Source organism: Littorina saxatilis, linkage group LG12 (assembly GCF_037325665.1).
Source record: "Littorina saxatilis isolate snail1 linkage group LG12, US_GU_Lsax_2.0, whole genome shotgun sequence".
NCBI lineage: Eukaryota > Metazoa > Mollusca > Gastropoda > Littorinimorpha > Littorinidae > Littorina > Littorina saxatilis.
In genome coordinates this window covers 70,809,539-70,826,391 of record NC_090256.1, presented here as the reverse complement: position 1 = coordinate 70,826,391, position 16,853 = coordinate 70,809,539, and the positions used below count along the sequence as shown (strand labels likewise).

General features: G+C 43.6%; 2 protein-coding genes across 2 annotated transcripts; one reads left to right on the top strand and one right to left on the bottom strand.

Annotated features, from left to right (window-relative positions):
- Positions 1-404: 404 nt before the first annotated feature.
- LOC138982694 (uncharacterized) lies at positions 405-10,943 on the bottom strand. The gene is made up of 6 exons (XM_070356020.1): positions 10,811-10,943; positions 7,392-9,332; positions 6,780-7,103; positions 6,054-6,168; positions 4,061-4,173; positions 405-3,637 (listed from the first exon to the last, which is right to left on the bottom strand). The coding sequence occupies exons 2-6, from the start codon at positions 9,297-9,299 to the stop codon at positions 3,536-3,538; spliced, it is 2,562 nt and encodes an 853-aa protein (XP_070212121.1). The 5' UTR covers positions 9,300-9,332; positions 10,811-10,943; the 3' UTR covers positions 405-3,535.
- Positions 10,865-15,494, top strand: LOC138982699 (sepiapterin reductase-like). Its single transcript, XM_070356026.1, has 3 exons — positions 10,865-11,515; positions 11,915-12,064; positions 15,158-15,494. The coding sequence occupies exons 1-3, from the start codon at positions 10,942-10,944 to the stop codon at positions 15,274-15,276; spliced, it is 843 nt and encodes a 280-aa protein (XP_070212127.1). The 5' UTR covers positions 10,865-10,941; the 3' UTR covers positions 15,277-15,494.
- Positions 15,495-16,853: the final 1,359 nt, after the last annotated feature.

Genomic DNA, 16,853 nt, shown 5'->3' with positions numbered 1-16,853 from the left:
TGACCACTTTTTGTGGTTGTGACAATGATTATTGGCATGAAATTGTAAAAGAAATTGTAAACACATATTATCTTCGTTTCAAAAGAGAAACAAACAGTGATGCGATAATATTTGTATGCCATATAATTATTCATATTTGTATACAATTATAAACATAGCACACATAATCAGTCCTGAATACTGCAATTTTATTTTTCTTGAACTCCAAGCAAATATAATGCTCTGCAACGTGAAGAAATTCAAACATGCACAACCTACACAATGTGTGACAGTCTAATACTGAAACCTCTATCTAAGACCAAGCAACTGTCAGTCATAATGAAAGCACCAAGTAAGCGAAACATCAAGCCTTTGCTCAAAGCAACACTCTACTGAAAGATGTGTGAAAGTGAAAGATAGTCCACAATATCTAATGATCACGTTTATTACAGCAACAAAAATTGCAGAAAATCATGTTCAGGTGATGTCACAGCAAACGGAGAAAGTTACATGCACAAAAAATACGGATGGAAAATTCACAACCAGCTTCAAGGTAAATACTCATTTGAGAACAAAGGGAGGCAAGCCACTGTGAAATGAAGCGTGAAACACTTGCTGCAAATTATGGTTGCCAGAAAGAAGACTTGCTCAAAGGTTTCATAGCTTGTTGCGAACTGGCTTCATATCTTGTTGCTAACTGGCTTCATATCTTGTTGCTAACTGGCTTCATAGCTTGTTGCTAACTGGTTTCATATCGTGTTGCTAACTGGCTTCATATCCTGTTGTTAACTGGCTTCATATCTTGTTGCTAACTGGCTTCATATCTTGTTGCTAACTGGCTTCATATCTTGTTGCTAACTGGCTTCATATCTTGTAGCTAACTGGCTTCATAGCTTGTTGCTAACTGGCTTCATAGCTTGTTGCCAACTGGCTTCATAGCTTGTTGCTAACTGGCTTCATATCTTGTTGCTAACTGGCTTCATATCTTGTTGCTAACTGGCTTCATATCTTGTTGCTAACTGGCTTCATAGCTTGTTGCCAACTGGCTTCATATCTTCTTGCTAACTGGCTTCATAGCTTGTTGCAAACTGGCTTCATATCTTGTTGCTAACTGGCTTCATATCTTGTTGCTAACTGGCTTCATAGCTTGTTGCCAACTGGCTGCATATCTTGTTGCTAACTGGCTTCATATCTTGTTGCTAACTGGCTTCATATCTTGTTGCTAACTGGCTTCATATCTTGTTGCTAACTGGCTTCATAGCTTGTTGCCAACTGGCTTCATATCTTGTTGCTAACTGTTCCACAGTGGTACCTGTGATGAAAGGACAGCGTTCAGACAGGCCCAGTGTTTCTACATTGCAGGACTGAGGTGGCCTGTCGTGACAGGTTAATCTTTTGATCAAGATAACGGACCTGCTGACAACAGAAAGAGTCCTTTCTTCGGAGGTGTCCCCTCAGCACAGGTACCACTGTATTACATGATAAAGAAAAGACGGGGAAAAACAGACAGAAAACAGGGGCAACTCTACGGCAAGACTACACTCTTGATACAATGACTACTTCAAGATAATATTCTGCTTTCTGTTCCCTTTGAAGATTCATTATGGATCAATCCAGGCTTGTACTTAACTGTATGAGCGAGCACACTTCCATCTGATCACCTATCACAATCCATTCATGTACTTTACTGTACCAGCTAGCACACTTCCATCTGATCACCTATCACAATTCAGTCATGCCTATCACAAAGAGTGGACATCTTTTACTAAATCTGTTTGTCAGAATGTTACCAGCAAAAATCAATCAGCTTCCAAATGAGATTCAGACACTTACTCTTGAGGATGCCAAACTTTCACTTTCTTACAATATCATAATGAACTCCCATAATAACTATATTATTCTGAACGTTTCAATCGCCATGCAGACATTCAGGGAGAGTAACTGTTCGCAAATAAACATGAGTGGTGGACGGTTTCAAGACTATTCAACAGCAACAAACTACTGAAGTGAAATTTGCTTTGTACACTGGCAACAAGTAAAATAGCATACAGCTCAACTTTCTAGCTCCTTCACAGTTACACATGCATAATTCAATCGTACAACTCCCGCAAATCTGCTGCCTTTTCTCCTCAAGATACCAAAAGCAAAAATACAACACAAAAGATAGTTATACGCAACTTTTTCTTGTTCTGTTAGTAAAAACAAAACGGAAACAAAAAGGCAAATGCTGATATGACTCGCCTTTTTCGTAAGTACATGCTATAGCTCCATAGACATGGAAGAAAATGACAATTTCCTACTTTTTGATCCAAACTCAACCCTACTGTGGACTTGAAATACATGTATAACCAGGATCAACCACACTTGAGTCATATCCAGAAGTCATCAAACCCTGGAAGCTTCAAAAACGTTCAAGATAATTATTATTTTTGTTTTTACCCAAACTTGACCCCACTGTGATGAACACTGCTCATCCCTATGACTGACTGATAACTCAGGAGAGTGGAAAACAAAAACAAAACTACTCACTCACTGAGTCACTCTGTTATCTTAATTTAATTTACACATATATGTCAAATATTCAGTGCTTGCAGTTCACAAAATTCCAACCAAGGCAAATAGCCCAGGCTGTCTGGTACCAAGGCAAATAGCCCAGGCTGTCTGGTCTACTTTCATATCATTCCTGTACAATCATTCTCCAAAGAAAAGAGATTTGCTTTAATGCATCCATATTCATGTAAATAAAGTCTAAAATATATAAGACATTCAAATTCATTATTCACTTGAATTACGTATATATATGACGTTTTGATGTGTTAAACACAAAAATGGGAAAAAATAAATTTACCTAGCAGGTCAAGGACTAGTAAGTACATGTACTAGCAAGCAGTCTTCACATTTATCAAGAAAAGCAAATGCTTACAAATCCGACTCGCCCTTTTGATGTGTAATAATAAGAAATAAATCATGTGTTGTTCTAAGACTATGAACAGCCAAGGAAATGATAATCCCTTCTGAACTCGACCCCACTGTGACCTTGAAATGTGACCAGGATTGACACTGCCGTGTCTAGCGGTCAGCAAACCCTGGAAGTGTGTGACATTACAAAAATATAGCTTAAAAAAACATTCAAATTGCTTCCCTTGCAATGAAACGTGACCTGAAAATTTGATTGTTTGGGGAGTATGTGCGGCTTTACACGTTCGCCAGTATTAATGTATCGGCTGTGTAAAAGACCGACGATTGCTAAAGCAGGCAATATTTGGACAAGCTGATGCTAGTCTGGCAAAGCTCAAACACAATGTTAACGACAGATGGCAGTGAATCCAAACTGCAGGGAACCTTGGGATCAGCCGCTGAACAACCTTGGGATCAGCTGCTGAACAACCTTGGGATCAGCTGCTGAACAACCTTGGGATCAGCTGCTGAACAACCTTGGGATCAGCTGCTGAACAACCTTGGGATCAGCTGCTGAACAACCTTGGGATCAGCTGCTGAACAACCTTGGGATCAGCTGCTGAACAACCTTGGGATCAGCTGCTGAACAACCTTGGGATCAGCTGCTGAACAACCTTGGGAACCTGGGCTGACGTCGACGCGTGAGAACAATAGGAGATGGTGGCTCCTCGCCAAAAGGAAAATCCCGGCCTGCAGGTCTCTGCAAGGATGAAATTATTGTGTAAATTACATTCATTATTGTTGTGTATGTTACATTCACTTACTTACTGCCATTAATTAACACAGTAACCTGTTACCTTATTAGAAAAAAACCTTTATTAGCTTTTAGTATTGGAAATCAAAAGATGAACAACCAAGACCACAAACACTAATAACTACCCACCCAGAAATGTAACAAACTACCAGTTATCGCTATCAATATGGTAGTGAGATTGCCTATTGGTATTCATATATGTAAATAAATAAATCTGATTTACCTATGCGCACTTAACTTGAGGAGAAAAAAAAAATCAAAATGTCAAATAACTCTCCAAAAAAGCTTTACATCACCAAGAAATATTTCCCTGCAGATAGCCCTGTCAGATTGTGTGCGGAAGTGAAGCACACAAAGAGTGTGACTCACCTTGTGCAGAATGGATCGTGGAGTGGTGGCAGACAGGGGTGGTGGTTGTGTGTCCCACGGTTCTTCCAGTGCCAGTGACTCGCTCCAACTGACGCGTGTTGCTTCCCTGGGGGCTGGCGAAACAAAAACTGATAACACTCAGTTTAGCACATGACGTAATGGGGGTTCAACCAGCAAACGGAAGCTGATATTGATAACACTCCATTTAGCACATGTAATGGAGGTTCAACCAGCAAAGTGAAGCTGATATTGATAACACTCCATTTAGCACATGTAATGGAGGTTCAACCAGCAAAGTGAAGCTGATATTGATAACACTCAGTTTAGCACATGATGTAATGGAGGTTCAACCAGCAAAGTGAAGCTGATATTGATAACACTCAGTTTAGCACATGATGTAATAGAGGTTCAACCAGCAAAGTGAAGCTGATATTGATAACACTCAGTTTAGCACATGATGTAATGGAGGTTCAACCAGCAAAGTGAAGCTGATATTGATAACACTCAGTTTAGCACATGATGTAATGGAGGTTCAACCAGCAAAGTGAAGCTGATATTGATAACACTCAGTTTAGCACATGATGTAATGGAGGTTCAACCAGCAAAGTGAAGCTGATATTGATAACACTCAGTTTAGCACATGATGTAATGGAGGTTCAACCAGCAAAGTGAAGCTGATATTGATAACACTCAGTTTAGCACATGATGTAATGGAGGTTCAACCAGCAAAGTGAAGCTGATATTGATAACACTCAGTTTAGCACATGCTGTAATAGAGGTTCAACCAGCAAAGTGAAGCTGATATTGATAACACTCAGTTTAGCACATGTAACGGAGGTTCAACCAGCAAAGTGAAGCTGATATTGATAACACTCAGTTTAGCACATGATGTAATGGAGGTTCAACCAGCAAAGTGAAGCTGATATTGATAACACTCAGTTTAGCACATCTTCTTCTTCTTTCTTGATGTGGACTGGGTTCATCCGAACGTCTGTAGTCCAGCGGCGGAGTACTGAGTAATTGGTTACTGGTGGTGGGTGACCCAATAACTCCGAGAAGATGGTTAAAAGTATAAAACTATTTACACGAAGAGCTGCAGGGTTACTGTGTCAGCGAGGCAAGTCCGTGAGTACGACCCAGACCAGCTTGGAAGGACTCCAGTGAAGGAGCAACTGTGGTCTTAGGGTCGAGCTTGTTCCACTGACGCAGCGTTCGGGGGAAAAAGGAGTTGAAGAGAACAGGATGGGATGCCCTCTCCTGGAACAGTCTCTGGGCTCCTCTGGTGCGGCTGTCGCCAGAGGTGTAGAACTCGGCCTTGTTGATGTCGACTATGCCGTTGTTGATCTTGTAGAGCATAGTGAGGCGGTTGGCGAGTCTTCTGTCGGCGAGTGGTTCCCATTGGAGGGTCTTCAGCATGCTGGTCACACAGCCTGGGGTCCGATCGCTGTAGTTGTTGTGGACGTAACGGGCTGCTCTGCGTTGGACTTTTTCAAGCTCCGTGACGTCTTTCTGAGAGGTCGGGTCCCAGACTGGCGAGGCGTAGTCAAGGACCGGTCTGACCATGGTCTTGTATGTAGCAGCTCTGACGGTGGTGGTGCACTCCCGGAAGTTCCGCCGCAAGAAGCCCACAGTTCTGTTGCCCTTGTTGACAGTCGCTTGCACGTGGCTGCTGTGATGTAATGGAGGTTCAACCAGCAAAGTGAAACTGATATTGATAACACTCAGTTTACCACATGATGTAATAGAGGTTCAAACAGCAAACAAGGGCACAAGTTTAAAATGGCACTTTGTACAATTTGGATTTCTTCTCAGCTGGGAAGAGTGGTACATGTATACATTTACAACAAAATAACTTCAAACATGGTCTTTTACTTTTAGTGTGAAGATTCAATGAACAAGAATTGAGAAGCATTCTGAGACATCCGTGGACAGGTGACTACTCAGAGTGCTAGTGTTACCTGGACAATCTAGAGGAAGAAGTGGTGGGCCTTACCTGGAAAGTCCATGAGAAGGGCAGGTGAGGATGCAGGATCCAGCAGTGCGTGTCTTATCTCCCCGTTGAGGAGTGTGTTGACCCGAGTCGTGACCTCTCGCGACACCGCGTCCACCTGCACATTGAGTCATACAACATGGAGTCATACAACATGGAGTCATACAACATGGAGTCATACAACATGGAGTCATACAACATGGAGTCATACAACATGGAGTCATACAACATGGCTTTCAGCGTTACCAGTCTATCATATTAGTTATTTCTTGATTGAAGTGAAGGATCTTTCAATCCAGCAAAAATGTGATGGAGACGAAATTCTCAGTAAAGGTTTGGTATCTTTCTTCTACATGTACTGAGAACCTCTTTGGATGGGAACTTCTGATTAAGGCTGTCACTGTCAGAATTCTAAAACTGTTTTTCCCACAAATAAGTCTACAAAAGATTTTATTGCTGACAAAAAGAGTAGGCAAATTCCTAAAAAAAAAATGCTATTATTCATATTATCTTGACAATAAGGCATAAGGTCCAGTGTAAATGTTCCTTTACTTTCCCTGTGCAACTGTCATGCCTTTGGGATATGAATCAGTGTGATCTGTGCTGATGGAAGTTTCAATATTGATGAAACACCCAATCCCGAACCTGTTTTGATCACTCACCATGACCTCAAACTGAAATGTGCACACACATCACACTACAAAGTCAGATCATTACTCTTACTCTTACCTCATCATCAGTGGAATTAGAGCGAGCGTATCTGGAATCGGGCAAGTCTCCTCGCCCAGCTTCTCCGGGCTGTACTGGCTCGCCAAACGGGGACTTGCGACCGCTTTGAAGATACATATGCAGGTGAGCAAAAGTCATTCCTTGGTAGTCGAGCTTTGGTGACTGGGCGATCTCCTCTTCCCTTCCCGCTGCAGTCAGGTCAGTCATCTCTTCCCTTCCCGCTGCAGTCAGGTCAGTCATCTCTTCCCTTCCCGCTGCAGTCAGGTCAGTCATCTCTGCTTCTGGTATGCCCTTCAAGTCATGGTTGTTTGATCTGGATGATACCTGCACAGGTCACAGTAATCACAATGTGAATGACATTTTATGAAGCCTTTAAAATACATGTTCTTTAATTGTGTAACTATAAGAATAACTATAAGGCTTACCAACACTTAGAGTGAATTATTCTATACATGTAATTATAGGACTCAAATTCCTACTCCACCCCAAAAGTTACTAATGATACAGTAACATTTTCCACTTTCATAATTTACTTGCAGTTGCATGGTTTGTGTGAAGAATGTTTCCAAAAAAAGTTCATTCAAAGAGAACAAAGATGCATTGATTTCTCACCGGTGCCATCCGTCTGTCTGTGTCGAGCTGTTCAGAAGGGGACACCACTGACTCATTCTCTTTGTTCTCATCAACAGTTGCATCTGCAGAGGCAGCCCTTCTCCCTTGTGCCAAATACTCAGGCTTGCCTTTACAATCCTGTTTCCCCTGGTATTTCAACTCAGAGACTGCATCAAAGAAAGTACAAGGACCAGTTGCTGTGATGTTTTCAAGCTCTATCACCTCAGTACCATCCTCATCGATGGGCTGGAGAGACTTGGAACATGATCTCAACTTGACGCTGACTTTGGACCCAGGAACAGGGGAATGGACGGGGTCTGCAAAAGATGACGCCTGATGGGGCTGTGACTGGGATTTCTCAACAAGAGTTAGACTTGGAGTTGGAGACGAGAATAAATCTGGACTGGAGAAAGCCGTCTGCTTAAATTTTAAAGCTGAAAAATGTTTGGATGGTGGAGTTCTGCTGGACTTTGAGAGAAAACTGCTCAGAGGGCTTAATGGCGCTGCTGGTACAGAGTTGTGATTCCTTGGAGAGAGTAACTTCGGAGAAGCCATTGTTTCGTCAGTTACTTGAGATGATGAAACAATCTCACCATCATCCTCTAGTTCTTGACTGAACATCGTAGCAGGCCTGACTCTTACATATTTTTTGGCGCACGATTTTACATCTGGTGTTTCAGGAACGAAGACTGAAGGGAACTTGACATTTTGTGCATCACCTCCTGCAAAAAGCGATCTTGTGGGTTGTGATATTTGTCCATAGAGCTCTGTAGAATGCACAAATCTGTCACAGGAGACATCACCACCGTTAAGCATACAGGTCTCTTCTGCTTTGCTCTCTGTTGCAGAATGAATACTATCACAGCTTTTGTGTTTTTTCCGAGTTTCAGTTTCACTGATTCTGGTAGCCAGTGATTTCTGTTCAACGTCACCCCGACCTTTGAAATCATCTGGTGGGGATCTCTTGGAAATCTTGCGTTTCATGGGTGGCAGCAACTGCTGGGTCTCAGGTGTCAGTGGCATAAACTTGGCAGGAGTGTTGTGGTTTTCTGGAAAGTCCTTGAGGACTGGACTGGGACTGAGACATGACTTCTTATCTGCCCCAAGGTCACACCTTGCCTCACGTTCTGGAGATTTCAGCCGAAGCCTTGAGAAAGCACTTTCGCTGCTCTGGAGCAAAAGATTTGGGATTGAGGTTGGAGACGCTGTGTTTGAATCTGCCGGTGCTGACATTCCTTTGCATGCAATGTGCCTCTTGACAACTGGAGAACTAGTGGTGAGGTTGGGAAAGTGTGCCACAGGGCTGACCAGCAGGTGAGGTGACTGGAGCTGGACTCTTCTCACTTTAGGTGAAACAGCCTGGCAACGTTTTCGCTTCCTATCATCTGAAGTGTTGGGGCTGATATGAACGACATCAGCACAGGTCACAGCAGAATGAGCTTGAGAACCAACGCTACCCCTAAGACTACCATCACTCACTGAGCAGTAGTCGCTGTCGCTATCCATAGATGTAAGCGCTACTCTATCCCTTGTTTCGGCTCTACTCAAGCCATTCGCAGCGCCAGTAATGTCAGCACTGGGTAGATCTACTGGCTTCCTACGACAAAGGTCATAGTCATACAGACTTCCTACGTGAACCAATCGATCTGTAGCATGTGAACTTTCTGTCTTTTCTTCAGCAGATTTGTTAAACACAGTTTCATTACTCTCTTGGTTTTCACATGAAAAAATCAACGTCCCGTCATCGGTGACTTCCTCAAAAACACTGACGGTGGAGTCTGGCCTGCTGATGCCAGGGAAATACAGTGTGGTCCGTCGCCTTGATGTAAATCCCGGATGACGTTTTTCCTTCTCTGTTATTTCCCCAATGAAGACTTCATCATCAGAAGTTTGATCACCAGCCTCCATACCTAAGTGTCCGAAGAACCACAGGGAGAATTCCTGAAACAGTTTACAAAAGACTATCACTTTGTGTAAAAAGTCACTTAAACTAAAAGTTTGTAACAATAATATAATGACTGTTTTGGTTGTATTCAAATGCTCAAAACTACATTTCATCACTCTCCATTTTGATTTAGAAGAACTTTACAAATACGGAGTGGCCCGGGAACCGGCTAGTTGGTACATGTATCTCACAAAATAGACATTAAATTCCTAGCTGATTGATCACCGTATCCCACCCCTGTATCCACGTTCCACCCCTGTATCCACGTCCGTCAATCAAGCCAAGTGAATCACTGGTCCTGAGGCCAGAAGCAGCGTTAGTTTAACAAAATGCAATACATATATAGATATATGTATATGTATCATTAACACGGAAACAAACAAACAAATTTGTTTCAGTTATGGAAAAATATAAGTCTGCTTCGCATCGAGTTAATTCGACCTATGTCTCCGCTTCAATAGAAATTAGAATAGCTCTGACACCTGCAAACCGTATCTCTCGCTACGGTCAGTCACTCATCAGTGATCACGCTGTTGCAGTCTTTCTGAGTCTAAATTAGTACCCTCTAAACCTTATCTCCATTTATCTTTTTCCAAAAAAGCAAAGACCACAGTTCTTTGAATTGATTAAAACTTTAGAAGAAAATCTTAACGAACAAGTCAACGACCACGAAAAATAAAGGTAGGTTGTGGAGAAAGCCAGTCCCTGAGTCTGGGGGCTCTGTAACAGAATCGCCGGTTCCCGAGGTTGGGCCTGGAGGCTCCGTAACGAACTCTACGGTTCCACAGCAGCGGCCATTATAATTTATAGGTCTGGGACAAAATGTCAATTGTCATGGCCGCAAAAAAAAGTTGTGTCAAAACATGTCCCATTTGCCAAAGATATCGGACATTTGACCGGCCTGGGGTTAGAACAATGTGTCAGATCAAAAAAAGTATGTCATTGTGTGAGACTGTGACTGACTCAGCCAGTGGGGGAAGACGAGGAGGCCTGGGAACAACACACAGTGAAGAAGGTTACAACTTACACAAGAAGAGACAGACCAACCTACACAGAAAAGTTCCAGTGTAACATATTACAAGATGCCCTGATTCGCTATGTGCACCATAAGATTGGCAATCGTGCAATGAGTCATAGATTCCGCCAGAGACGAGGCCAAGTCTAAGAGTAAGACTAAAGTAGGGTTAGACCACAGGCGGAAGGTATCGTTCACTGGACCACTACTATAGAAAGACTATGAAAGTAGTGGTCCAGTGAACGATACCTTCCGCCTGTGGTTAGGCGAACACCAACACCAATTTCAGTAAGACTAAGAGTAGGAACAAGTTTGATTCAGTCCTTGATTCAGCAAGTCGAAACGCTCAGTTCTAGGAGGCACACTTGCAGCCAACATCTAACGTACCCGTGTTCATCTACACGTTTCTCTCCAAATGATAACAAATTGAAATCAAATCTGGATCAAACACATACTTACACGGCGTCTTGTTGTCAAGATGTACGTTTGAATTTCACCCCAACTTCAGTGCAACGTCCCACAATGCAACTTCCTTTGACATGGGAGACAACTCCCGAGGTCGAAACTAAGTTTATTTGGGTCACGTGATAATGTACTCCCTCGTTCGGAATCAACAAGAGGACGCCGCAATCCAACATCCCAACATGTTTTCCCAGAAGACAATATGTTTTGTGACAGGAGCAAGTCGTGGGCTCGGAAAGAGCATAGCTAAGAACTTCGCCGCAAAACTTCCAGCTGGATCGATGATTGTCCTGCTGGCAAGAAGCGACGGGGACTTGGAGGCAGTAAAAAATCGTCTGCTTGAGAACGCACCACATGTCACCACGCTGGTTCGTCAATTTGACCAGAGCGCTCAGAACCAACAGGTGTTCAAAGACGTCTTTTCTGAGACTCTCAGCGCTGTTGGTGCCAAGGCAGAAGACTTCCAGCAGGCTGTCTTGGTGCACAACGCAGGGAGCCTGAAACCGACGGTATACACACGCAACTTGCCCGATGTTCAGGAACTAACCCAGTATCTAAATACCAACGTTGCGGGGCTCATCGCTCTTACGTCAGAGTTCCTCAAGGCCTTCCCTGCGTCATCGGGTGTCAGCCGCGTGGTTATCAACATCAGCTCCCTCGCCGGCGTGCAGCCTTTCAAGAGCTGGGCCATGTACTCTTCAGGTACACGTACATTGTAACACAATAGAACATGACAAACATATGCACCAGAACACACATGTACAGTTGTAGATGTAATACTGAATCGAACTTAAATAAATTTGGGAGAGCCATATACTTGTATAGAGGCAGTCTAACAATAATGAGATAAGGGTTTTCTAGAGCTGGACTCCAAGTGTAAAGGCGAACGACAAGAAGAAGAAGATGAGATAAGGGTGTATTTGAATGAAAAACACGTCATGGGATTCTTACAGATTGAGTAATGGGATTGAGGAGTAACTTAATGAGATCATAAAGTTCATGTTATACAATTCAAAACATTGTATCTCTCATTGAAAGGAAGAGATAGACAAACAGGAAAAAGTGGCTATTATAAAAATTAATGCTTCGGATTTTTTTTAGGAAAAGCTGCCAGAGACATGTTTTGTAAAGTGCTTGCGGCGGAGGAGCCAGACATCCGTGTGCTGAGTTACGCACCAGGGCCACTGGAGACGGAGATGACAGACAAAGTGATCGAGAGCGAAGACGCAGACGTCCACAACTGGGCAAAAAGTGAGTTGCAGACAACAGGCATAGGCAGAATCATTGTTGGTTTGTTGTTCAGATTTATTATATGAAGTCTTATATCGCGCGCGTATCTCCAGACTCGGACTCAAGGCGCAGGGATCTATTTATGCCGTGTGAGATGGAATTTTTTACACAATACATCACGCATTCACATCGACCAGCAGATCGCAGCCATTTCGGCGCATATCCTACTTTTCACGGCCTATTATTCCAAGTCATACGGGTATTTTGGTGGACATTTTTTATCTATGCCTATACAATTTTGCCAGGAAAGACCCTTTTGTCAATCGTGGGATCTTTAACGTGCACACCCCAATGTAGTGTACACGAAGGGACCTCGGTTTTTTGTCTCATCCGAAAGACTAGCACTTGAACCCACCACCTAGGTTAGGAAAGGGGGGAGAAAATTGCTAACGCCCTGACCCAGGGTCGAACTCGCAACCTCTCGCTTCCGAGCGCAAGTGCGTTACCACTCAGCCACCCAGCCCACACCCAGATCTTAATTTGAAAGTGCAGACTGTGAATATTGAATTACGGTTCCAGGTAAAAGTGTTCGACTCCCTGTAGTGTAACAGTTATACTGTTCAAAAAAAGAAACGCATAGCTTGTAATATTTGGTTAATTTAGTTATATGGCTACAAGGATATCCACCAAACTGCAGAAAATGTTTATCTGGTCGTCGACCTTTCGTCCATTGCCACAAGTGAGCTCTGCACGTGACGCATGCGTTATCAGTGGCTACAATGTCAAAATTGCTCATTTGGCATGACCACTCGTCATGCTTCAGTGTAATCTCGTGAAACTCGGGGAATATTGAGCTCTCACCATGTCTTCCAAAACCCATAAAAGCGGATTGTTCGCCACAAAGAAATCAGACGACAATTCAGCGACGAAAGATGGCCCGATTGAGCAGAGAAGACCGCCAAATTGCATTGGGTGGTTTACAAGCAGGCCAAAGTCAAAGTGCAATCGCCAGGCACTTCCACGTGTCCCAGAGCACCATCAGTAGACTGTGGGTCAGGTTTCAAGCCACTGGCTCCGTTGCTGACTTGCCACGAGCGGGAAGACCAAGGGCGACAACTGCTGCTCACGACCGCTTCATACGGCTCCGCCACCTCCGGAATCGTTTCCTGTCGGCCTCATCTTCTGTCCAGGCTCTCCCCGGGCCACACCGATTATCGGACCAGACCGTGCGGAACCGCCTGCATGAAGCTGGTTTGAGAGCTCGCAGACCTCACAGAGGAGCTGTCCTCACCCGCCGCCATCGCCAGAACCGAGTGCAGTGGGGCAACCAGCACCTTCGCTGGACCGTCCGGAATCACTGGAGACACGTGTGGTTCAGCGACGAGTCCTACTTCCTGCTCCAGCGACATGATGGTCGGAGGAGGGTCTACCGGAGAGTAAACGAACGTTACGCGCCCAACTGTGTGGATGAGGCACCCGTTCATGGTGGTGGAGGCGTCATGGTGTGGGGGGCGATCAATACCGCTGGAAGGAGCACCCTGGTGCACGTCCAAGGGCGCATAACTGCCCAGCGATACGTGGAGGAAATTCTGCACCCACACGCCCTTCCTCTTCTGGCTGACCAGGATGCCATATTCCAGCAGGACAACGCTCGCCCGCACACAGCACGACTCACCACCCAGTTCCTCACCGACCACCATGTCCAGGTGCTTCCCTGGCCATCCATGTCGCCAGACATGAACCCGATAGAACACCTCTGGGATGAATTGGACAGACGTGTGCGCAGGCGAGAAGAAGCGCCGGCAAATCACCGCGATCTATTGCAGGCACTTCAGGAGGAGTGGGACACCATCCCACAGCAAGATATCCGGCATCTGATCCAGTCCATGCCCAGAAGGTGCCGGGCAGTTGTTGCTGCTCAAGGCAGTCACACCCCCTACTGACTTGACAGCCTCGGTACCCAATCGTATTGATTGACTGATTGATTTGAAGATGCAAATGAACTGTGTGTGCATTCAACTGTGTCCATACCAAATTTCAAACAAATAATCTAAATATTGGATTTTCTGTTAATTTTTTCGAAAAATAAAACAAATTTGGCAAGTAGCAACTATGCGTTTCTTTTTTTGAACAGTATATGTTATTTAAAGATACCCTCTTTCTCAGGGAGACCATTATGTGAATCATCGTGTAAGTTCATCAAGGTGTTTACAATACATGTGTGACATGATGACGTAGTAGTCTCCCTTTCACAGCAGCTGCTCTGCACTGCAGAGTTGTCTGCCGGCCTTGAGCTGAGCTATTTATAACTCAAATGTTCAATGAGCCAGTGACACTTGTGGATTGTAGAGAGCTGTTTGTGATGTGTTCTGACTGCTGTGGTCTCCTGGTCTGCTCCCGTGAACCTTGGTATTGACATGGAAGCTAGCTGACCTAGTACCTAGGTATTGACATGGAAGCTAGCTGACCTAGTACCTAGGTATTGACATGGAAGCTAGCTGACCTAGTACCTAGGTATTGACATGGAAGCTAGCTGACCTAGTACCTAGGTAGGATTATTAATGTGAAAAGCCCAAACTCACTCCTGTTTGACTAGCTTGGTCTTCAAAGGTGATTTGAATGTTTCATGCTGTGCACTTGATTACACATTACTGAGTATAATAGTATCCGCCCTCTTGGACTTGAATCAATAGATTCAATGACATATACATGTATTTTAAACTGGCGACGAGCTGACAGATAGCGTCTGTCGGATGTTGTGAGAGTGTGGGTGCGCGCGCGACCACATCTGACGCAACTTCCGGTGGAGCAAGCCAGGCTGACGAAGCAATCGTCTGCTACACACGAAGCCACAACCTCTGTGCTGCGCCGATTTAAAAACAGCTTTAATAAAAGCTGAGTCTTTAAAGCCTGTGGCAGTGGTGAAAGTTTTATAGTTTAATTCCCTTTGTTTATCAAATTTATAGTCTTCTGTTATCTGAACGTTCAGAATAATACGGCAAGATTCTTTACTCACATGAAAACATTTTTGGACGAAAACAACTGGCAGCCACTTACACTCCCATACTCATCCTCTTTATTGTCTGTATGTGACCCATTATATATCTGTTTCAGGCGCCAAAGCAGAGAAGACATTGCTGCCCTGCGACACCAGTGTGGCGAAGCTGATTCACCTTCTGCAGAAAAACACCTTCGATAGTGGAGCTCATGTTGATTACTATGATGAAATTTGAACATGTCTAAACATCATTTGTTGTTGACCAGAACTGCTGAGAGCCGCACTTAAATAAAGAGTATACAGTGGAACCCACCCTTCTGAGACCCCCCAATTTAATTAAAACTCCCTCCCTTTTAAGACTCCCTCCCTTTTAAGACTCCCTCCATTTTAAGACTCCCTCCCTTTTAAGACTCCTTCCCTTTTAAGACTCCTTCCCTTTTAAGACTCCCTCCCTTTTAAGACTTCCTCCCTTTTAAGACTTCTTCCCTTTTAAGACTCCCTCCCTTTTAAGTCTCCCCCCAATTTAAGACGCCCTCCCTTTTAAGATTCCCTCCCTTTTAAGACGCCCTCCCTTTTAAGATTCCCTCCCTTTTAAGACGCCCTCCCTTTTAAGATTCCCTCCCTTTTAAGACTCCCTCCCTTTTAAGACTTCTTCCCTTTTAAGACTCCCTCCCTTTTAAGTCTCCCCCCAATTTAAGACACCCTCCCTTTTAAGACTCCCTCCATTTTAAGACTCCCTCCCTTTTAAGACTTCCTCCCTTTTAAGACTTCCTCCCTTTTAAGACTCCCTCCCTTTTAAGTCTCCCCCCAATTTAAGACGCCCTCCCTTTTAAGATTCCCTCCCTTTTAAGACTCCCTCCCTGTTAAGACTCCCTCCCTGTTAAGACTCCCTCCCTGTTAAGACTCCCTCCCTTTTAAGACTGCCTTCCTTTTAAGACTGCCTCCCTTTTAAGACTCCCTCCCTTTTAAGACTCCCTCCTATTTAAGACTCCCTCTTATTTAAGACCTGAGTTTCTCAGATTTTTGAAGGTCTTAAATGTACCTTGTTTTCACATTCCAGAACACACACTCCCACATTTAAGTCATTTTCATTGCAAGCACAAGAAAAATCTACACAAAACCATGCTTATTCTACAGTTCCAGAAAGAAAGTCTGCTGGACTGTGACTTTGATACATTTTATCGACCTCATTAATGAGCATTTCGAAGGTGGAAGGCAAAGTTTCTTTAGTATTGCATCTAAGCAACATTTACTTATTTGATGGATAACATTTATGCCATTTTTCTACTAAACTAGTCATCACAATTTCATGTGAGCAGCATTTACTAGTCGTTGCTTGTGGTTAGATACCCATATTATTTTAAAGCAATTTTTCTTCATCTTTTACATGTATTTGTTATTGCAGTTCATATAGAACAAGATCTGAATCTGTTTCTAGACCCTCAATTTTAAGACTCCCCCTATGTTAAGGCTACTTTAAGGCTACTTTAAGGCTATTTTAAGGCCTCACTTTCTTCGGTTTTGTCTGAAAATGTACCTCCTTGTTAATTCTTCATCTTTGTTGAGGCATGCATTTGTCAGCTGATTAGTGGCGTTGTGAAAAGAGGGACCATGGAATGTGAAACTGATTATGTACATGGCAAATATAAGATAATGTCAGAATCAAATCTTGTTTTAACGACTGTTTGAGTTGACTAAAACTCTGTAACTTTTTTTCTTTGATCTCCCATCGGTTTTGTGTGTGTGTGTGCGTTTTTGTTTGTTTGTTGTATTTTTACATGTATGTATCCACAACTATGAGTAAAACAAGGC

Bases quoted from the DNA above. Each gene is read 5' to 3' on its own strand.
- LOC138982694 (XM_070356020.1), bottom strand. From the start codon at position 9,299: ATGGAGGCTGGTGATCAAACTTCTGATGATGAAGTCTTCATTGGGGAA. The intron at 7,104-7,391 runs GTGAGAAATCAA...TGACCTGTGCAG, and splicing joins CAGACAGACGGATGGCACCG to GTATCATCCAGATCAAACAA. The intron at 4,174-6,053 runs GTAAGGCCCACC...TTGTTTCGCCAG, and splicing joins CCTTCTCATGGACTTTCCAG to CCCCCAGGGAAGCAACACGC.
- LOC138982699 (XM_070356026.1), top strand. From the start codon at position 10,942: ATGTACTCCCTCGTTCGGAATCAACAAGAGGACGCCGCAATCCAACAT. The intron at 11,516-11,914 runs GTACACGTACAT...GATTTTTTTTAG, and splicing joins CTGGGCCATGTACTCTTCAG to GAAAAGCTGCCAGAGACATG. The intron at 12,065-15,157 runs GTGAGTTGCAGA...TATCTGTTTCAG, and splicing joins CGTCCACAACTGGGCAAAAA to GCGCCAAAGCAGAGAAGACA.